We start from the raw sequence: 24,305 nt of genomic DNA on the forward strand, positions 1-24,305 counted from the left end.
AATTGCTGATAATAATAATAATAATAATAATAATAATAATAATAATAATAATAATAATAATAATAATAATAATATTTTGAGTGCTACAAACTCCGAAAAAGGGATTCAAATCATTGTTAGTAAAGTATAATGCAACCACATTAAATAAAGTAAACTCTTATTTGGCATTTAAGATGAATGTTGGTGAGTTTACTATTTACTGGAATCAATTGTATCTTGAACTGACTTGTTTTAAAGCTTGAAAAAACATAGTAAGTTAATGCTTAGCAGATCCTCAGTCAGAATGTGTGACAATAGAAAATAGCATTTTTAAAAAAATTATTTTTAATAGTATAGGGTTGATGAACAGACCGGGCTAAATCTAGGAATGACAAACTAGCAAGATTTATGCACTATATTGCTGAGGTAGAAAGAAGGCAGCTGTAAGAGAATAAAAGGTGCAAAGTTCCTGTCAGTGATGTCAGATGGTTCAACCGATACCACTCTCATAGAAGAGGAGGTAGTATATGATTCTGCCAGAAAGGGCTCGTGACTGTGCAGTTTGTGGGCATGCAGTCTGTGCAGAGGGCAGATGCCCTACATATCTCAGAAGCTATATCTTCACTCATGAGGCAGATTGCTTCAGACCCTGTTGAAACTGCTCATAAACGTTGCTTGTTTTTGCATTTTGTTTTGTCATCGTCGCCCCCCGGAATGATGTTGGCCGGTTAAATATCTGTGTGGCTGGTGGATTTTTCCATCCACTAGCCATGTTGGCTAGTGCATGGAAAAGTTCATTTCAAGCCCTGCAGCTCCTTTACCCTCGCTAAAACACACAAATCTCAGGACCCTATGTCAATTATATTTGTTCATGCTTCCCACCACATGGGCTGGCTGCCAACCTACCCCAGAGAACTAATTGTAGACTTAGATATCAGCTACAAAACCACAGCCAGGGTTCAAACTCACAAGCTCCTAGACCAATGAAACCAGAACATCACTCACAAGGGAGATTGGTTGATCAGCTTGGCAGAAGGCCAGGAGAATGGGAACATCTTTCTTCATAAAGTATAATTGCGAACAAATGGGTCTTTTATTTTTCTTATTTCACATTTGTGGAAACGTGTAGAGTACAGGTTCCACTGTGGGCCACTTAAGAGTAAATGGGGAAAGTTACTTTAACTGGTTATATAATTAATTAAGTTGAGGCCCAGACTCTATACCTTTAAACTGTTAATCATTAAGTGTACACTTTTAATACAATAAAGTCCACAACATAATCCTACCATCAGTAACATGTAATTCATTACAAGTAAGATGTTTAATGTTTCCAAGTGTATTATCTTTATTTTTAGATCTTTATTTTTATACAGTGCCTTTCATTGGACCACCACCACAAAGCGCTTTACAGCGGTAGGCTGTGAACTGTATTACCATGCAATAGCAAAAATGACAAGACATACACGCCTTAGTAGAGGGAATAATTCCCCCATGTGTAAATTACAAATTCTTCAAAAATGACAAGCGGTTAAAAAAATGATCCTCATCAGAACCCAGCAAGGTGTTATCAATGCTCACCTGTTCTGTAGCCTGTGTTGTTGAGGTACACAGCGAACGACCGGGGCTCGTGCTGAGCCTGCCACGAAGGAGAAGAGCAGTTCTCGTTGTTGGTGTACGTGTTGTGATTGTGGACGTACTTCCCTGTCAGCATGGAGGACCGTGAAGGACAACACATTGGTGTGCTTACAAAGGCGTTTGTGAAGGAAGCACCTCCCTGCTCCATTATTTTCCGAGTTTTGTTCATCACCTGCATAGAGCCTAAATGAAAAGTAGATTTTATAGATCCATGTTGCAAAACACTGTTTAGACGTTTGTGCAAGAACTTAATAAGCTGCGATTTGTTTTCTATATGGCGTTGTGGCCTGAGAAATGGGAATAAGCAATCTCATAGGATCTTTCCTGGATCTCTTAGATTGTTGTTGTAAGGGCACACATTTCGAATCTCAGATGCAGCCAACTGTTGGCTTTAGAGAAACATGCATAGAAGCCTTAAACTTTAAAAGGCTGTAGTAAGAAACAAGATGTGAGTCTGTTATGATAATAGTAATTCATATACATTCAACCCTATGAAAGCTTAAGGTCTTTAGGGCTCTACAGTGCACTCTGGGCTGTTTTATGATATTAAAGTATTCCAGGACAAGAAAATATTTGTGAGTTTGCAGACAACAGGTAATTTACTTCATAAAACATATTTTTGTGTGCCAATAGCCAACCCCAAAGCTATTTTACAATGAGAAAGCTCCCATCAAATATGGGAAAATCTGTGCTAATCTCATAATGAAGGTTACACCATTATTAGGTCTTTAGCGTTTTTCAAAGGCAAATGGCCCTTTGAAGATCACTGTAGACCTTTCATTATGGATATTTCTTACAGAGCATAACCCGACAAAGCATTTCATACTTTGCCAGCAAAATCCCTATTATAAATAATAAACCAAATACAGTGGCCCATTCTAGAAAATGACTTAACCCCAGCTATGCCTAGCAAATTCCAGCACAATTCTGTGGTTTTACATTAGCCAATACATTTGACACACTCATTCGAGGGAAAACAATGGAGGTTACGATAGAAAACAAAGAAACGAGCCCATAAATCACATGCACTGTAGAATGTTCCATTTATTTATAGGCACTTATTTTTTATTGTACTGTAAAAATAAGTTAGATAACATTTAATCCTTACAATGGTACACCCCAAGGTGACTAATTTCCAACATCTTCCCAAATAAAACAGCAATATACTGGCAGTACAATTCACTTAGTTCTCTTAGTTTTTGACTTTTTTCATAATGCACTGTACTACTAATTTAAATGACAGTTTGCACAAACATTATACAGTACATTCAATAACAAAATGTAAAATATAACCCCAAATGAAGTGTTATGGTATTGAATGGCGTATGATCAATTTGATTAAACATCTATTGTACAAAACGAAAAGGCAATATCTGTAAACATTTGTTGTTTAAAATAACATAAAACAGCCCAAACTTCAACAAAATAAATAAATGCATTTCATTCCCCCTAAAAAATAAGCTCAATGCTGTTAAAGAAAGATGTCTATTTACAGTAAATTTGATTTAATCTTTCGTAATGCACTGTACAACTCGCAGTAATTGATACTTTAAGCTTGATCTTCTATGTTATTATGTTATTCCCCAAAACCCTGGTGGGGCTGAAACATGAACGAAGCCTGACACGGCAACAGTCTGTAATGCTTCTACAATACCAGCTTGTGTTCATTCAAGAAGGATAAAAGATATGTAAAGTGCCGACTGTCATTCTGCACATTCTCACGAGAATAATATATTGAAATGATCATATAACCCCTTACATATTTATATAAACAGCTGACATGCACACGTTTCTGCAATTAGGTGTCAAGGCTGTAATATTTTTACAACAAATCTGAATAAACAAATCTGAAGTCACACTTATTTATTTGGTTGCAGGCAGAGATGGTAAGCTTTCAAAGGAAATGCCGGCAATGCGAACTACATTTTCAGAAATGAACACATGTGGCAACATTGGGCAGCAGTGTGGAGTAGTGGTTAGGGCTCTGGACTCTTGACCGGAGGGTTGTGGGTTCAATCCCCAGTGGGGAACACTGCTGTTGTACCCTTGAGCAAGGTACTTTACCTAGATTGCTCCAGTAAAAACCCAACTGTATAAATGGGTAATTGTATGTAAAATAATGTGATATCTGTATAGTGTGAAATAATGTATAATGTGATATCTTGTAATAATTGTAAGTCGTCCTGGATAAGGGCGTCTGCTAAGAAATAAATAAAAAACATTGAAAAACAACTGTGTAAAACTGGGGCTTACCTGCAAATATGTCTTTTGTATATTTGTGTCAAAGTGTTTTTACTTTGCTCCACTGTTATATATATATATATATGCAGTATATATTGTAACTATTTAAAATAGTATACAATCCCCCAAATGTTGATTTCTTTCTCCTCCATAGCTACACCATACGTGTAGTAAGAAACCAACTCATGTTAAAAAAAAAAAAAAAGAAAAATCTGTTCAGGTCTGGTCCTGCTAAGCAGATTTAAGGTAGTTCTCCAAGTAAACAAAATGACTATCAGCACTTCTACTGCTACAAAAGAATGTACTCTGATGGAGGAGTTAGCCAAAACGCTTGTCAGTCTGACTTAAAAAGGAAAAAAAAGGAAGTGACAAGTTTCCTTACCAAGCTCAACATCCTGATCGTCAGTGAGGATCAGGATAATGTTGGGTCTGATGTTGCGCCTGTCCCGCTGCACGCGCCCTTTCAGCCCCTGTCCTCTTGTCGTTAATCCGTCACATCTTTGCAGTTTAATAATGAACAGAACCAGAAACAAGGCGAAACAGAAATACTTCATTGTGACAGGTCTGATGCCACCCAACTATCCCTCGGATGTATTCAGTAGTCTGGAGAAAGAAAGAAAAAAAACAGAGCAAAAAAGATATCAAATTTTGATGTAACAAAGAAGCCAATAGATATAACTATAACAAAACCATTTACATTTTAATTTTGTGGCTACAGTTACGATGCTGAGGTAAATGTATACAGTAACAGTGGCTCCCTTATTTTCAATACAAGTGGACCAAAACGCAGGCTTCTGCGGAAACCTATTAAACACTTTCATAAAATCAGTTACATCTGCTGTCTAAAGCATGCTACAAGTCCAATCAAAATATATTTTTTTATCAGATATTGCTTTAAATTATTAATTACTATTGAAACTTTGCCTTCACACAGATCTCATTTAAAAACTGTATCTTATATTTTCAACAAGTTTCAACTTAAAAAACAGACAGCTGTCACACAATGCCATCAACACCTTAAAAAACCACAAATATTTTCAGGAGACATTAAGACATGGAGTCCTGCGGGTCAGTCACTCACCAACTGGGATACATCAGATAGTCTCTCCCTCAAATACCCCAGCTTCCTCAGAGCTCACTGTAACGTGACAAACTCTGAAAGATTAGTGAAAGCTCTTTACTGTGCCTTGTCTATCAACAGCCCAGTAAATATCAGCCAGTGTAATGCAGAGAACCCCTAGCAGTCTAACTTACTCCCAAAAGCTCTGCTCTCCCCAGACTCCACAGAAAGCCTATCAGAACCCTCTATGAGACTGTCAGTCAAACTGCCTTATGGCCATGAATCCTGGTAGAAACATCACAAGGTCTAGCAGGTGGGGGGTATTATTTATGCTGCATAAATTCAACCCTGTAATTGCTAATGATGGATTTGTCATGAAACTTTAACTTAACCTGCATTCCTTGACCTTTTCAGCAATATTCCAACCACAGGCATACAAAAAAAACACATAGCTAGCTATATAACTTGCCTCTTAATTAGAATTAAATGCATATGGTGATATCCACTTACAATAAAATATTTCAAACAAAGTAAAGGCTGTATTGTCATTATCCTTACATCACTTATTATGGTAAACGAGCATGGGGATTGCATCCTACCAGTTATAATTTAATAAGATTCATCAAAAAGACTGGCCTCCCACACCTGAGGCTTTTTCTTCTGTATAACCATTCGATACTGAGTACCAGATGAGCGAGCATGACTAATTGGAATATACAAAGGTCATCATCGGGAGAAAAAAATCAGCAACTGGAATGCATATGTTAAAGAAATGATACTTAGCTGAAAGAACACTGTACGTCTCGCCAGATTACTGCATATACCCAGTAATGCCAAGATCTGATTCACACAACAAACTTTGCAGGACAAAGCAGCCTCTTCATTATGCAGCTCACTGCTGTATTCATACTGACCTAATAGTCAGTCTAACCTTGATAGACATCCTACTGATGCAGGTGTCCTTAACACAAGGAAGAGCACTCAAAACTGACTCAAGCAATAACTCTTGTTACAGTATGCTGCTGGATTTTATTAAAAAAAAAAAAAAAAAAAAAAAAATCAAATACAGAAATAAGCTATGGAAATCAGCAGCAATTACAGTTCCGTTCCGTTGTCAGGTTTCAGAATTTCTCCTGTTTGAACATTTTTAAGTTCTTGTGGACTAAAAACTTTTTAAACAAACAACGCCGGCCCAGCCTGTTCAGTCAACCTGACTGCACTAAGCAAACACTGGCACTGTTTGACTAAACCCCTGCAGTACAAAATCAATGGCAGGTTCCAGACATACCGTACTCAGCTGAGTCTGGACCCCCACACAAGCAATTCCTGTAACGCTGTGTTGTCCATCAAAGCCAATCTCATAAAAAATGAATACATCTTATATATATATATATATATATATATATATATATATATATATATATATATACACAGTGCCTATAGAAAGTCTACACCCCCTTGAACTTTTTTCACATTTTGTGTGCCTCAGTTTCATGCATTTAAATGAGGATTTTTTTCCACTTATCTACACACCATAGGAGGCTGTGTGGTCCAGTGGTTAAAGAAACGGGCTTGTAACCAGAAAGTCCCTGGTTCAAATCCCACCTCAACCACTGACTCATTGTGTGACCCTGAGCAAGTCACTTAACTTCCTTGTGCTCCGTCTTTTGGGTGAGATGTAATTGTAAGTGACTCTGCAGCTGATGCATAGTTCACACACCCTAGTCTGTAAGTCGCCTTGGATAAATAAAAAAAGGACTTGGAAAGAGCCAGGTAACACTAACACACTAAGAAAAAATGCCACTATAGAATACAACATTGAAATAAAGCGAAGCACAAAAATGTGTAATTTTCCTATTAAACAGGTTTAGTCTTTAATCTTTAGTATTAAATGTTAGTGATGGAAATCATCCCAACATGACAGTGTATCTACGTACAAAAACAAAAACAATTTGACCATCTTTTAACACTTACACCACAATATTAACCCCCCAGTAATAAAAATACAATGACCAGATGCTACTACGCACATTTTGATATGCTGTACTTTTCATTATTACTTTCTAAACACACATGCAATGGGCAGCAGCGTCACTTGGATTCACCTGCATCATATAAATGGGATTCGGTGAAAACATATTTTCAAAAGATGTAATAAAACAATATTTTAAAAACAAACATACAGTAAGTTCTGAACAAATGAATCCAAGTTAATTAAATAAAACAGTCAGATGGATTTAAACAAGTACTTCCTAGAAAACTATACCCTGTTCACACTTCGGTACAATGCTGGTAAAAATTGTTTTGGTTTATTATTATTATTATTATTATTATTATTATTATTATTATTATTTATTTCTTAGCAGATGCCCTTATCCAGGGCGACTTACAATTGTTACAAGATATCACATTATTTTTACATACAATTACCCATTTATACACTACTCCACACTGCTACCCTGCGGTTTATAATATACCGATACAATACCACTTTCTGCCCTAACTCACTTTTCAACACCAGTACAAGACCGATACTGATGCGAGATACCTGTCCACGTTCAAACTGGTTCATATTGATACACTTACATCAAGATACTCAACTCTACTGATTCTCTATGGGGACTTCCGTTACGCTGCATGCAAAGGGTTGTGGGATAGAGAGCTCGGGAGAAGTTTTTCTATTGTGAGTCAATGGAGCGGTGTCAGATTGAGCAGCTTTTAACTGATTTTATCAATGTTTAAACATAAAAAAAAACATGTGAAGTTTGCTTAATCTTGCCCAGGGCGGACATAACCACATTGGCAGCACAGGAGACCACCTAGGGTGGCAAATTGAAGGGGCGGCAAAAACGGTAGATAATTACATTTTATACTGCAAATATCTTTAGTCATAAAATGTTCAACATCATAGATCACTGTTTCTTGTTCTGCAGAACTTATTGCTGACGTTACGGAACCATATCATGCGCAGTGGTGTAGTCCTATATCTGAAAGTATGGGAACACTGGGCGGTGATCACGGCAGTGTGGTGTCACGCGAATCTAGTCTCCCCTGAGAAACAGGCTCATGGTTGTTGAGCCCGTTGCTAAGCAAAGGATGCATTGAAGTTCCTTGTGTAAAAATGGGGCGGGGCATTATTGGATTTCATTTAATTACTCTGACAATTATTCTTATAAAAGGACGTTGCTAATAAAGGATAATCGAAACATTTTACCGATTTTATATCTCTGAAATTCTCCGATGACTGTCCTGGAAATTGCTAGATTTGTAGTTACTTGCTTTTGACAACAAATCTCGCCAAGTCAGCCCTTAAACTCACTCGATTTGGCGAGAGATTTGCTAAATTGGCAACATTGCTTGAAGGCGCAAAAAAAATATTTGATTTCCGCACGTCAAGGATCTGCCTATAGAAAAAAGTACCGGAGTATTTGCTGTGCACGATTATATAATCACTAACCTACACGTTAGATACCAGTTTTATAGTAAGGAACGCAATACGGTACTGTACAAATAAGGTACAATGAAAATACGATGTATTTGAATTAAGCTGCATGCATATATGCATATGCTGTATCAATTGTTATTTATAACTCTAAGCTCATGCATGGTGGTAGAATCCATTAATCATAAATATTATCATTGTAGAGCTGACAGTAGATGTCAGTACCGTTTATAACCAGAGTGATGTATATCGTTTTGTGATGATGTAAAAAAAATAAAATAAAAAAAAAACAATCTGGTGTACAATAATTTGTTTATACGTTGATACATACATAAGTTTTTGCTCAAAAGCACATATTATATATATATATATATATATATATATATATATATATATATATATATATTTTGGGGGGTGAGACGATACGATGGGTATCACGATACACAAGTCACGGTAGGATACGTATTGCGATACTAATGAAAAACTCATCTCTACTTGACAGACTTGAAAATAATTAAAATTTCAATTCTATAGACACAGATTCAGTTCAAAATAAATTACATGTATTTCCCACAAAGTAGTAAACCACTAGTTTGAATTTAAAGACAAGTATGTCAACTAGAGTTCCTGGGATATCCATTTTAGCTGAATTAACCACATCTTCGTACCACATTTCTGAGAAAGGAAAAAATACTAAGCAATGTGTTTGTACAACGTTTGTCCATGTGTTTCTTTAGAAAAAACTAAATATTAAGTTTTTCAGCATTAAATTCTGATGTCTAATCAATAACAATTTCAATATTTTTAAAAAGTACATCAGCGATTTTGCTTGCATCATACATAACTTTAACTCAATAGATTATTATAAGACTATATACATATTAAAGAATCATTTACACCGGATTATGATTAAATGGAGAGCAATACATTAAAACTGGTAAAACGAAAAAGGCATATAGCTATCTATTTATATGAAATAAAATGCTCTCACAAAATATATAGCTATCTATTTATATGAAATAAAATGCTCTCACAAAAGGAGACAAAGAAATATATAGCATTTGAATACAAAAACTAGTAACTTTAGTAAAATTACAGTCAAAGCACCACCTTTGCACAGGCACTGCTCGCTTCCTGATTCCCCTCCGTCTATACCAAACAAGGCAGACTGTCTCCGCCTCCTTTACTCTCCCATTGGCCAGGATCACCGCCATCTTAATTCCCATTGGCCAGGCAGCGTTTCTGCAGCCTGTTCTGAAGCCTTTAGTAGTGTCAGTATTCCCTGCTTGCGCAATGGAATACAGAAAAAAAAACCATTAATGTTATTATTATTATTATTATTATTATTATTATTATTATTATTATCTAAATTTCGTTTTTTCTCTAAATTTCGTTTAACTTTTTATTATTAAGTCATTTCACGTTTTTGTCCGTTGTACGCTATTCATTTCAAGCTTGTATCACGATACACATGTATTGTATCGTAAAGTATGGCGATGCATCGATACGCTATGATTCGTCACTGCTTGCCCAGTGTCTTGACGAAAAACACATACATGATAATGATAATAACATTAACATTTACGAACGCAGTACAGAGATGGTGCATGCGCAGCAAACAGAGATGAGCTCTTCACATAGTAGACAGGTGCAATTATAAAGTTTGATTTATTGTAGTTGGTAGTAGTCATCAGTTTTCATGTTTTTTTTTTTCCATTCAATCGAATTTCACTTCGATCATTTACTGCTATAGATTTTATGTAAATATACAAAAATAAATGAAGAAAACAAACGCATATTAATTGATTACCGTTTTGCAATCTTTATTTAATATTTAGTCTAGATCATTGCAGTAATTGAAATGTTCTTTTCTTGTCAGTTCAGATAGTCAGGTAAAAACCTGCAATAACTTAAAGATAAAAGAAAAAACAGAATGCATAAGTGTCACAAAGACGGCCGGAGTGGGTGGCGTCAGACCAGAAACAGGAACACAAACGACAGAGAGATGTGGTTTGGTATAAGCTGGTCGCGTGATCGCGCTCAGCATTTAATAAACAGACAGAAAATAAAAGGTTTGAACAGACAAAAACAGGACACGGCACTGGTAGCCAAAAGAAACATATAAACAAAACGGACTAAACACTTAACAAACGGTGCACGGAGACAAACAAACACGGTGAGTACAAACAACTATTATATTTACGATCTTTTCTCTTATTTTAACTCTCCTTCTCCACACCCGTTCTCCACTCCCGAACACCTAACCACGACTGAGTGCTACGTGTCTCTATACATACTGTTGTGCTGGGATTCAATTACTAATTAATTATTCACTTGAATCCCAGCACGTGAATTAATTCTGTGCAACCCCGTGCTCACATATTACATTTAACCAGCACGTGAAGTGATTTGTGCTTTCCTCGTGCCTAAATACAAATCTACACTTTGAATACACGTGAAACACAGACCCGTTTATATCCCGTGTACCAATCTATACACCAACATTTACACACGCAACATACAACACATAACACACGTGCACACAGGGGCGGGGCGCTTTGCCACATATACCCCCCCTTGTGCGCAGCACACATGGCCTCAACGGCCACCTCCCCCCTTAAAAATCCAGCAGTCCAGGACAAAGTCTCGGGCTGGGAAGGGAGGCTTCAGTGGGCCCATGGCTGGCCATGCTGTCAGCACCCCTGCCGGTAGTGGCACGGCTGACAGCCTGTTGGTCCCGTCCTGCAGCGAAAAAGTTGCGGGGGCAGGTGGTCCCCCGACCTCCCCCTTCTTCGTAGCCGGCAGCTCCCTCCTGTGGGGCTCCGGCCACAAGAACTCCTGCAGCGAAACTGCTGCTGGGGAAAGTGGTCTCCAGACCTCGTCCCCCTTCTTTGTAGCCGGTAGCTCCCTTTGGTGGGGCTCCGACCACAGTGCTGCCGGCAGCGAAGAAGCTGCAGTGGGAGCAGGTCTCCGGACCTCCCCCACGATCTCCGGCAGCGAAACTGCTGCAGTGGGAGCAGGTCTCCGGACCTCCCCCACGATCTCCGGCAGTGAAACTGCTGCAGTGGGAGCAGGTCTCCTGACCTCCCCCACGATCTCCGGCAGCGAAACTGCTGCAGTGGGAGCAGGTCTCCGGACCTCCCCCACGATCTCCGGCAGCGAAACTGCTGCTGGGGTTGGTGGTCTCCAGACCTCCTCCCCCTTCTTCGTGGCCGACAGCTCCCCTTTCTGGGGCTCCGGCCACCGTACTCCCCGTGGTGGAGGTATGGGAAGCAGAGACAGCTCCTGCTGTTCTGCTTCTGGCAGTGGCAGAGGCAGAGGCCGCTCCTCTGCTCCTGGAAGTGGCAGAGGCAGCTCCTGCTCCTCTGCTCCTGGAAGTGGCAGAGGCAGCTCCTGCTCCTCTGCTCCTGCCGGTGAAGGTGGGAGCAGCGTGTAGTCTCCTGCCGATGGAGGTGGGAGCAGCGTGTAGTCTCCCCCTTTTTCAGGGGACTGGTGCTGCTCTGCCTCTCTTGCAGCGGACTGGTGCGGCTCTGCTTCTGAAGGGGAAACCAGCAGGCATTCTTCCTCTGCTGGTTGTGCTGGGGAAACCAGCAGGCATTCTACCTCTGCTGGTTGTGATGGGGAAACCAGCAGGCATTCTTGCTCTGCTGGTGAAGGTGGGAACAGCTGCCTCTCAGGCTTCGGATTCCCGCGGTCCCCCCGTCTGGGCGCTGGACGCTCGCGGTCCCCCCGTCTGGGCGCTGGACGCTCGCGGTCCCCCCGTCTGGGCGCTGGTTCCTCGTCTTCATACTGGGTGGGGCATATGGCTAACGTGTGCCCATAAGCCCCACAGCCAGGGCATAACTCTGCTGCGAGGTTCTTTAAAAAAACCTCCCAGCCATCATCCTCGACCTCCTCCCTTTTGGGCTGTGGACGCCCCGACTCCTCCCTTTTGGGCTGTGGACACTCGGGTTCCCCCCACTCAGGCGTAGGACGTTCGGGTTCCTCCCACTCAGGCGTAGGACGCTCAGGCTCCTCCCACTCGGGCTGTGGACGCTCAGGCTCCTCCCACTCGGGCTGTGGACGCTCAGGCTCCTCCCACTCGGGCTGTGGACGCTCAGGCTCCTCCCACTCGGGCTGTGGACGCTCAGGCTCCTCCCACTCGGGCTGTGGACGCTCAGGCTCCTCCCACTCGGGCTGTGGACGCTCAGGCTCCTCCCACTCAGGTACTGGAGAGGGCAGCGACTGCTCCTGTCCCTCTTGCTCACTGGAAGGCATCCCTCCCATGTCTGCAGCTAGGTAACCCAGCACCACAATGGTGAGGTCACGAACGGATGCCGGGTTGTGCTGTTGCTCCCAGTCCTCCCATCGTTTCCCATCTCGCATCTGCAGTGCGTGAATAACCATGGGGAGGTCACTGGCGAAGTTCCCCTCGGGGTGCACCAGCCAGTCCCATATTTCCCGGGACGGTGGGGAACCCGGTGGCAGTGGGGGTAGAGGGGTGGCTACTGCCCCGTTGTGGCTGTCCTCCTCCCAGCCCGGCATGCAGGATGAGGGCTGCAGCTGTTGTTGTTGCTGCTGCTGCTTCTGCTGCTTCCTGCAGCTCTTTCTTCCCATCCTCGCTTTACTATTTTTTTTTTTTTTTTTTTTTCACAAAACCCCCTCTCCTGGTCTGACGCTTGGAGGCGCTATTATCCCACGATGACACCACGTGTCACAAAGACGGCCGGAGTGGGTGGCGTCAGACCAGAAACAGGAACACAAACGACAGAGAGATGTGGTTTGGTATAAGCTGGTCGCGTGATCGCGCTCAGCATTTAATAAACAGACAGAAAATAAAAGGTTTGAACAGACAAAAACAGGACACGGCACTGGTAGCCAAAAGAAACATATAAACAAAACGGACTAAACACTTAACAAACGGTGCACGGAGACAAACAAACACGGTGAGTACAAACAACTATTATATTTACGATCTTTTCTCTTATTTTAACTCTCCTTCTCCACACCCGTTCTCCACTCCCGAACACCTAACCACGACTGAGTGCTACGTGTCTCTATACATACTGTTGTGCTGGGATTCAATTACTAATTAATTATTCACTTGAATCCCAGCACGTGAATTAATTCTGTGCAACCCCGTGCTCACATATTACATTTAACCAGCACGTGAAGTGATTTGTGCTTTCCTCGTGCCTAAATACAAATCTACACTTTGAATACACGTGAAACACAGACCCGTTTATATCCCGTGTACCAATCTATACACCAACATTTACACACGCAACATACAACACATAACACACGTGCACACAGGGGCGGGGCGCTTTGCCACATATACCCCCCCTTGTGCGCAGCACACATGGCCTCAACGGCCACCTCCCCCCTTAAAAATCCAGCAGTCCAGGACAAAGTCTCGGGCTGGGAAGGGAGGCTTCAGTGGGCCCATGGCTGGCCATGCTGTCAGCACCCCTGCCGGTAGTGGCACGGCTGACAGCCTGTTGGTCCCGTCCTGCAGCGAAAAAGTTGCGGGGGCAGGTGGTCCCCCGACCTCCCCCTTCTTCGTAGCCGGCAGCTCCCTCCTGTGGGGCTCCGGCCACAAGAACTCCTGCAGCGAAACTGCTGCTGGGGAAAGTGGTCTCCAGACCTCGTCCCCCTTCTTTGTAGCCGGTAGCTCCCTTTGGTGGGGCTCCGACCACAGTGCTGCCGGCAGCGAAGAAGCTGCAGTGGGAGCAGGTCTCCGGACCTCCCCCACGATCTCCGGCAGCGAAACTGCTGCAGTGGGAGCAGGTCTCCGGACCTCCCCCACGATCTCCGGCAGTGAAACTGCTGCAGTGGGAGCAGGTCTCCTGACCTCCCCCACGATCTCCGGCAGCGAAACTGCTGCAGTGGGAGCAGGTCTCCGGACCTCCCCCACGATCTCCGGCAGCGAAACTGCTGCTGGGGTTGGTGGTCTCCAGACCTCCTCCCCCTTCTTCGTGGCCGACAGCTCCCCTTTCTGGGGCTCCGGCCACCGTACTCCCCGTGGTGGAGGTATGGGAAGCAGAGACAGCTCCTGCTGTTCTGCTTCTGGCAGTGGCAGAGGCAGAGGCCGCTCCTCTGCTCCTGGAAGTGGCAGAGGCAGCTCCTGCTCCTCTGCTCCTGGAAGTGGCAGAGGCAGCTCCTGCTCCTCTGCTCCTGCCGGTGAAGGTGGGAGCAGCGTGTAGTCTCCTGCCGATGGAGGTGGGAGCAGCGTGTAGTCTCCCCCTTTTTCAGGGGACTGGTGCTGCTCTGCCTCTCTTGCAGCGGACTGGTGCGGCTCTGCTTCTGAAGGGGAAACCAGCAGGCATTCTTCCTCTGCTGGTTGTGCTGGGGAAACCAGCAGGCATTCTACCTCTGCTGGTTGTGATGGGGAAACCAGCAGGCATTCTTGCTCTGCTGGTGAAGGTGGGAACAGCTGCCTCTCAGGCTTCGGATTCCCGCGGTCCCCCCGTCTGGGCGCTGGACGCTCGCGGTCCCCCCGTCTGGGCGCTGGACGCTCGCGGTCCCCCCGTCTGGGCGCTGGTTCCTCGTCTTCATACTGGGTGGGGCATATGGCTAACGTGTGCCCATAAGCCCCACAGCCAGGGCATAACTCTGCTGCGAGGTTCTTTAAAAAAACCTCCCAGCCATCATCCTCGACCTCCTCCCTTTTGGGCTGTGGACGCCCCGACTCCTCCCTTTTGGGCTGTGGACACTCGGGTTCCCCCCACTCAGGCGTAGGACGTTCGGGTTCCTCCCACTCAGGTGTAGGACGCTCAGGCTCCTCCCACTCGGGCTGTGGACGCTCAGGCTCCTCCCACTCGGGCTGTGGACGCTCAGGCTCCTCCCACTCGGGCTGTGGACGCTCAGGCTCCTCCCACTCGGGCTGTGGACGCTCAGGCTCCTCCCACTCGGGCTGTGGACGCTCAGGCTCCTCCCACTCGGGCTGTGGACGCTCAGGCTCCTCCCACTCAGGTACTGGAGAGGGCAGCGACTGCTCCTGTCCCTCTTGCTCACTGGAAGGCATCCCTCCCATGTCTGCAGCTAGGTAACCCAGCACCACAATGGTGAGGTCACGAACGGATGCCGGGTTGTGCTGTTGCTCCCAGTCCTCCCATCGTTTCCCATCTCGCATCTGCAGTGCGTGAATAACCATGGGGAGGTCACTGGCGAAGTTCCCCTCGGGGTGCACCAGCCAGTCCCATATTTCCTGGGACGGTGGGGAACCCGGTGGCAGTGGGGGTAGAGGGGTGGCTACTGCCCCGTTGTGGCTGTCCTCCTCCCAGCCCGGCATGCAGGATGAGGGCTGCAGCTGTTGTTGTTGCTGCTGCTGCTTCTGCTGCTTCCTGCAGCTCTTTCTTCCCATCCTCGCTTTACTATTTTTTTTTTTTTTTTTTTTTCACAAAACCCCCTCTCCTGGTCTGACGCTTGGAGGCGCTATTATCCCACGATGACACCACGTGTCACAAAGACGGCCGGAGTGGGTGGCGTCAGACCAGAAACAGGAACACAAACGACAGAGAGATGTGGTTTGGTATAAGCTGGTCGCGTGATCGCGCTCAGCATTTAATAAACAGACAGAAAATAAAAGGTTTGAACAGACAAAAACAGGACACGGCACTGGTAGCCAAAAGAAACATATAAACAAAACGGACTAAACACTTAACAAACGGTGCACGGAGACAAACAAACACGGTGAGTACAAACAACTATTATATTTACGATCTTTTCTCTTATTTTAACTCTCCTTCTCCACACCCGTTCTCCACTCCCGAACACCTAACCACGACTGAGTGCTACGTGTCTCTATACATACTGTTGTGCTGGGATTCAATTACTAATTAATTATTCACTTGAATCCCAGCACGTGAATTAATTCTGTGCAACCCCGTGCTCACATATTACATTTAACCAGCACGTGAAGTGATTTGTGCTCTCCTCGTGCCTAAATACAAATCTACACTTTGAATACACGTGAAACACAGACCCGTTTATATCCCGTGTACCAATCTATACACCAACATTTACACACGCAACATACAACACATAACACACGTGCACACAGGGGCGGGGCGCTTTGCCACAATAAGGAAAAATGGAAGTTAATTATATTTCCGTAACACAAGTAGGCTTACTAGGTGTTTTACAAAGTTATGCTGTAGCCTTTAAAGATTTTATCTCAAATGCACAAAGTTTGCAGAATGTGAATCAGTTGTACAGCAACTTACAGGATCTCACAAAACCTCCTTCATATTACAGTACTATTTTCTGTGTAAAATGGTATTGAACTGTCAACTCTCTGAAGAACAAAGAAAAAGAAAAAAGAAAATGACTCACAAGTCACAACCTTCGATATTCAATTCCTCACCACTCAATTCCATTTTTTTAAATGTATTTTTAGACTCTGTTTCAGCACACAAGAAGTACAGTCATACAAAGGAGACTGGCATAATTAAACCAGATGACATGGCCCAAAATTAAATCAGCATTCATAGGCTGGTCACCAGAGACCATTTCATACAATGCATATTTCAAAGCAGTCTAAATCCCTTCTCTCTCTGACGATTTAATTTCCATGCAGTCTTCGGCACACAAGAACAATGAACAGGAGGGTTATTAAAGCCTTATGGCATATTTAGCATTCTGTGCAATATACTACAGTAGCTGGCTTTTAATTCAATAATAAAGCATTTCCAACAAACGTACTAACATAAGATCATATAGGAACAAAGCAGACTTCATTTTCTTATAATATCTGTAACATTGGGGACTGCAAATAAATAAACTGATCAACAATGTAATGTATTTTTTAAATTTTATTTTTATAAATTGTGTTTTGTTATACCAAGCTACATTTTTACTTGGGCTTTTGAGAAAATATCTTAAAAATGTCAATCATATGAACGGCATGGTAACGGTGTAGCATGAGAAAGTGCACCCCATGGGGGCCCTGTACTGTCACGTGACCAAACGCATCATTGAACAACAGTATGAAATAATGCACCCACTTCATCAACGGAAAGAGGTGGAAACTAATGGGTATTTCCCCTCGTTCTACATTTATCACAAAACGAGTTTGAGTGCTGTTTGCTTCATTGTTTGTAATTATTTGATACGTTAGGCCGTTATATGCAATTACAATTTTATGAGTTTGTAAGTTCAAATTTCTGTTTCATAAATAATTTGTGTTTGGTTGTAATTTATATGGAAGTTCGATGTTTTTGTTACGTGTGCCTCTGCACCCCTTTCTGCCTTCAGTGTACAACATTTTCTTTCAGCTGGTGAAAATGGTTTCTGTCAATCACGTGTTTTGTTACATGTAACCTGTAACTGTGAAAATACTGTTGGTAATATAGTACATATATAAGCTGTCGCTATAATGTAAGTTCTCTGTGTGTGTGTGTGTGTGTGTGGTCATATATAGTACTTGTGTATAGATAGATAAATAGACAGACAGATAGACAAATAGATATAGATAGATAGATATAGACATATAAAAGCAGGATTAAGATTTTGTACATCCTTTCCACATTTCTGGTGTTTTTGCGATAGCATTTGCGATTGCACTGTGCTTTGGCAGCAACCCATCTTCCTGCAGATTCCACCACAAGAAATAAGGGAACATATAGGTGCTTGCTTGAAGGGGAGGGGAAAAAAGTTCATTAATCGGTTCTTGGGGATTCATTTTTCTTTTCTTTGCAGGCAACCTTACTTTCAAGGAGATTTGATGATGCAGTGCAATACATGCAAGAAATGGTACCATCAAGCATGCTGTAATATTCCACCGGAAGCTTTAAGCACAGACCTTCAGTGGGACTGAATCAAAACACCTTTTCTGAGGGGGTGCACTATCTCATGGCTATTAAAACAGCATTTCTGAAGAAAAAACATAAAAATCAGGAGCAAGAGAATTAAAAATGATAGGCCAGTAAACATCCTGAGAGTTACACTACAGTGGAGGAAGCGTGCTAGTTACGTTTACGAATCTTGAACTTTAAATGAAGAGCTAAGACGTCTTCTGAGCATACACAAAACAAAGAAAATATGAAACCATAAACCTCATTTATAGCCCTGGAAATGTTTAAACACTGCAACATTGGAAGTAGTATTTAGTGTAGATCACTCTTGAAGCATTAATTCCACGGTACAAGACAAAGTTTGTCAAAGAAAGGCATTATAGAAAAACAAAATGGTACCTTAACAGCATATATAACTTTGAAAATAGTATTTCACTAGTAAAAAGGAAGTAAGGACATATTCAAAATGACATTAAACCTATATTTGGGGTATAAACATATAGGAGCTTACTTCATTTTCCACAAGTTGACAGTGTATGTTTCATAAAGGAGATACAAAATAATCCGGTGTGTACTTTCTCGTAGACAACCTGTATTAATATACTGTAAGAAGGGGTGCACTTTCTCATAGATATAGCAATGCAAAAGTGCATCCCCTCCACGTCACATGCGGTGCACATGCGTGTTAAAGCCTGTGGAGCTGAAGGGGTGCACTATCTCATGGGATGCACTTTCTCATGCTACAACGGCACCTTCCTTCACACAGTTTAATGACTTGTTTTAATCGGAGCAGCTTTTTCTATCTGTGTTTAGACGATATAAAAACACCTGACCTATTTTTCATAATTCAGATACTGTCGTAATCTTTTTAATTAAACTAAATGTGTTTTTTATTTAACTTGTATAGAAAGTAAAATAACAATTTCTTTGTAACATCAGAAAGAAAAAACGCACTTGGCATTTTACACTGACGTAAAACAGCCTCTGGTAAATTGGAACATGTCGTAAGAGGTTCAACAGCCCAGATGTTTTGCTGAAAAGCGTTCTACCACCTGACACTCCAAACAAGTAAAAATGTAAGACCAGTAAATTAAGCTTTCAACATTATAGGAAACCTAACTGTAGTAGTGACCAAGAAAAAAGCACTCTGTCATTTACCAGCAAGACCTTCAACCTTGAAGCAGAGCTATATTTACACATCTATTCTGGTTGGTTTGTATTAATCCCCAAGAATATGATCTATGCCCCTCAGCCATTTGGTGCATTAACTCACATATATGCCTTCATCCAAGTATAAAACTATATATGTTTTTTTTTTTTTCTGTTTAGCCAATATTTCAGAAGTCTGGAACCTGCAGCTATAAATATTTATTAAAAGACCATCTTTATATGTTTCAAAATATTTGTGGACAATAATATTTTAAAATTTTGACTACTGTTCCTGACCTCTGAAACACTTTGCAGTAGATATTTTGGATGTTATCAACCAGGTATTCCATCTCAGCTAGTCTTTCATCTATAAAATATAGGCTGTGAAATTCAGGATCTTGAAACTGCATTAACAAATTGCCTGAGCTGCTATGGTCAGTACATGGACAAGAGATCCTTGCTCCTTTAAAAATCGTTTAGCAGCTTATTAAATTATCTCACACAAAAGAACTTATTACTAAAGGGCTTTTCCATAAATTGGCTACAACTGCTACATCCTGGTGATGGTGATCAAAGCCATAGAGTTGTTCTTTGTTGTGTATTAAATGCAATAAAACCACATTTGTTGGCCATCTGGCACATCTTAAACAAATTGCATTAGACAAAAAGTATAGGTCTGTTTAAATGTATAACAGTAAAGTTAAATGGAACAGTAGATAAGCAGGTTGCTGCAGATGCCAGACAACTTGGTTGATTGCACATCTTTTCTATATTTTCAGAACAATGGCCGTGCTTTAAATTGAAATGGAGCCAGGTACAAGGAAAGGAAACCTTTGTAGTCTCTAACCTAAGCAGAGTGCAGTCCTTAATTAAGAATGCATGTAAATATATAATTAAATCTATCTCGCTCCAGAGACTTCAAAAGATATTTTCTTCATGTCACAAGGTGGTCCAATGGGAAAGCTGAAGGGAGTTTTAGAATGTTAAGAGGGAAATGATTAAAACACATAAGCAGGGTTTCACTCAGGAGGGATCTTCTATACATTCTAGCACGTATTCCCTGCTGGGGCGCTACAGTAGCTGAGAGGTTTAGAGTGCGCGCCTGCAGTGTGAATGGTCATGAATTAAAACCCTGGCCCAGTTACCTTCTGGAAGCTTGCTGCCAGACAAGCCTGCTGTGAATGCTGTAATAATCAAGAACGTCTCAGTTGAGTGAGTGTTAAACTGGCCACATCATCACTGCGGGCATACCGAGCGAAAGAAGCAAGTAACAGAAAGGGGATTAAGACATACGATCTTTAATTAGCACTGGTTAATTGAAAATTTGAATTGCGACACGAAACATGAGTAAATATTAATAAAACATTCAACGTGTCATTTTGCAGTCTGGTGTGTAGTCTACTATTGCATGGCAAGAGTTTTAAGATACAAATTGAAATTGCCCATGTCCTAAATCTTTTACCTCATTTTGTTCTATTATTTTAAATGATTCAGGATTGTTTGTATCATTGCTACATTTAATCAATCTGCAGCCTTCCCTGGATACTCGTAGTGACATGCGCAAAGAATCTCCTTCACAACCTGCTCTTTCCAGGTTGCAAAGATTACTGGAAATCAATCCTCAGCATGAAACTTCCTAACAGCAGTTAATATCTTTCAAAGTGCTATGAGGAAATCAGGGCAGATACAGGAAGAAGGAGTTTAATAAATCTCAGTTATATTCTGGCTCCTAATGAGAATGCTTCTCATAATCCTCAAACCACAAGCGTCCCACAAGGTTGTTAATAATATTGTACTTTACTATCTAGCTGTCATCAGACTTCCCCAGACTTTAATGTCATGTTTACTGCGTTATCAAAGCAGCTGTACACATTGCTGATTCGTCCAATTCATTCTAATCAGGGCCAGCCAGTATTGTGTAAAATGTTGTAATTATAGCTATCAAGTGTCTTGACCTTTTTAAGGGCAATTCAACTCCAGGGTATGTGAACGGTAATAAACATCTTTAGTGTTGATCCTGGTTATTTTTGAGGTATTCCTGAATCTCGTGGTTTTATCTGATTCTCAGAGGTTGCTCATTTTTTTTAAGTACTTATTTCCTTCCTGCTACTGAGCAATGGCACTAATGAGGTGGAGCTCAGTGCCTAAAACACTAAAGCAAAGAACTGGTATTCAATTAAAGTAAAACACTATCACAACCCCATACACATTTAACTGTAATATACTGTAACATACTTTAACATAAAAATGCCTTGATAAGGACATTATTTAAAAAATAATAAAAAAAGACAAAAATGGTTTTGCTTAATTTTTTTTTTTTCTCTGCTCGACAAGAAATCAGAATGAACAATTTGCTTATTTCTCAGAACATAAGCTACCAAGGGGAGACATTGATTGAGCAGAGTTCCCAGGTTCCCTACCATTTCTGCCAATATCAACAGTTGCGAATGTACTGTTTATTGACAGGGGTCAGTTCAGCACCAGTTAATTCAAGCAAGCCTTTATCTTACAGAATGTTCCTTTAACGAGATGTTACATATCTATAGATTTTTTATATTTATACAAATGTGTTCTTCTGAAGGCAACTACTGTAATAACAAAAACATATGCACAGTGCATATATCTATTTTTATGATGCAGGGACATGCCTAGTGTTTAAGATTTTAGGCACCACTATGACAGGGATAATCATTTTAACTGATCGCATAGGGCCTTAATGCACTAACGCTTAGGCACTGCAGAAGCAGGGTTTGCAAGAAACCAAAATAATATATACAGTTTAGAAAAAAAAGGTATTATGAGTGCAGAGGCCTAGTAAGGACTGGTATTTGACTTCTGTGGGTTGAGAAAACAATGTTCTCCAGATGCATGGCTTCCAGTGGAAACTTGGTGTTTAAAGTAGTAAAATTTTCTAGGTACAAAATGGTAAGAAATAATTGTTTTCCAACCTAAAAAGTCACAGTCATTGACATTATTTAGGTTGCTCATGTGGAACTAATGCGTTACAATAGCTGAGGTTGTGGATTTACACACCCTGGACTCACTCCAACCCTAATTAGAAAGAGCTCCCTGAAGGAAGTCAGAATGACTCAGAAAGGTGACAAAAGGTGTGACTTTTCTCGCTGGGAACAGGGTAAAAAGAAGCTGTCTGAAAAGGAGGAATGGAATACCAATACAGCTCACACATTCTGACGACTCATTAATCAAAAACTGAATTCAGTGTATGTATAAGGTGTTGATGCCCGATTACAGAACTGAGGGGTTGAGGGGGGTGGGGGGTCTTGCTTCAGAGAGATTTCTACTTCAAAAGATTTCCACTTCTATTGTCAATCGTTCCTTGTGCAGACTGTTAACAACAGAACTCAGATAAACGGTTGGTCAGTGATTTTTCATATCATATTTTCTCTATCTGAACATGAAAAAATGTACTTACACAGCAAATTCGATACAAACAGAGTAAATGGCAAACCTAACTACTGGTCCTGTTGTCACATTTATTTAGTATGCACTCCTCAGGAAGAAGCCCAGAGATCCTGTTGAGTGAACAACAGTAGTAGTATCCCTTTGCTGTAATGCATCACAATTATGAGAAAAAGATTTCTGGGTATAATACAAATTGGAATACAAATAAATATGGAGGCAATTACTTTCAAATCTGGTGGAATGTAAAATGGGAGACATATATTTGAATCTTACGTTTTTCTTGCAAATAGTGAATGTCATATCTTGTATAAACTCAGCTATCTCCTTTTAAATGATCCAGTGAAGCCACAATCCAACAAATATAATCACGTATGGGACTAGTGTTGTACGATAATTAGGATAATAGCAGGTTAGATGTAAGAAATAACCCACGACGGGGTGTGCGGTAAGACAATTCTGTGGCCTCGTGCCTTCAACCACCCAATAAGTGCAGTAAGAATTGTCTTACCGAACACCCTGGGGTGGGTTATTTCGCTTATAAAATGGCTACTTTTTTTTTTTTTTTAATAATTACACAAACTAGCTTTTTTAAGGAAAAAAATAAGAAATATATTATGTATCCTTCCACTGAGAAAAAATAGTCCCTGAAGACTGTTTGATTGTAACATATATTTTGTACTTTTTTTATTTGCCATAAACATAACATTGAACATTGCCATTTATAGTAAACTTTTCGAGATGAAATGGCATTTGGGAATTGAAAGCAGACTGATTTCCCACATCTGAGGGAGGATTCATGGAACAGCCAAACACTGCACTTGACATCGAGGGAGGGGCTTCCGAGTGGTTTTTTTTATTTTGTAGGAAATGATCCTACTCAGGCTTTGCGGTCTTCAAGAGACACCAATGATATGTGGACTAAACGACTTCCGTGTCAGTCTGTGAAGTATCCGTTACGAAAATAAATATTTATACCTGTCAACACTAGCAAGTTGCTGTTTCCCACATTCTTAATACCTCAGTGTTCTTGAGAGAATAATGTGATTGTGTAAGCTTGAAACGTCACCCTGTTACACACCATAACATTACGTCAAAATAGTCAATAATATATGTTTTTTTTTTTTAATTTAGTCATCGACAATGATTTTACCTCAGTTTTCTCCCCAGTTTGGAATCGGCAATTGTATTTTTTTAATCCCAGTTCACCGCTGCAACCCCCCGGCAACTCAGGGAATGGCGGCTGACACACGCACACTCCGAAACGTGTCCTTGCCTAGCCGTCTTTTTTCGCACTGCAGATCCACAGCGAAGCCATCAGACCTATAGTACCGGAGGACAACACAGATCTGAATGGCTCCACAGCAGACCCGCAGGCGCCCTATCAGACACAGGAGTCGCTGGTGGCGGGGAACCGTGGTTTGCCCTGCCGACCTAAGCCCTCCCTACCCGGGTGGCGCTCGACCGATTGTGCACCGCCCCCTGGGAACTCCTGGTCACGGTTGGCAATGACATAGCCTGGATTCGAACCCGCGATCTCCAGGCTATAGGGCACATCCTGCACTCCACACGAAGTGCCTTTACTGGATGCGCCACTCAGGAG

The 24,305-nt window shown here is 41.6% G+C and overlaps 1 protein-coding gene across 6 annotated transcripts in view; it reads right to left on the reverse strand.

Moving 5' to 3' along the window:
- The window catches only part of LOC117435361 (extracellular sulfatase Sulf-1-like), an 80,227-nt gene that overhangs the window by 30,788 nt on the left and 25,134 nt on the right, over positions 1-24,305 (reverse strand). For 4 of the 6 annotated variants that reach the window (XM_059017283.1, XM_059017282.1, XM_034058450.2 and 1 more), the window contains exons 2-3: positions 4,238-4,458; positions 1,558-1,797 (exon numbers count right to left, since the gene is read on the reverse strand). In XM_059017283.1, coding sequence (XP_058873266.1) covers positions 1,558-1,797; positions 4,238-4,409 — 412 coding nt within the window. In that variant the 5' untranslated portion in view covers positions 4,410-4,458. Of the gene's footprint in view, positions 1-1,557; positions 1,798-4,237; positions 4,459-4,936; positions 4,958-9,467; positions 9,600-24,305 lie in introns of those variants that run through there. The other 2 variants (XM_059017284.1, XM_059017285.1) reach the window with 2 other exon arrangements.

Source organism: Acipenser ruthenus, chromosome 3 (assembly GCF_902713425.1).
Source record: "Acipenser ruthenus chromosome 3, fAciRut3.2 maternal haplotype, whole genome shotgun sequence".
Lineage (NCBI taxonomy): Eukaryota > Metazoa > Chordata > Actinopteri > Acipenseriformes > Acipenseridae > Acipenser > Acipenser ruthenus.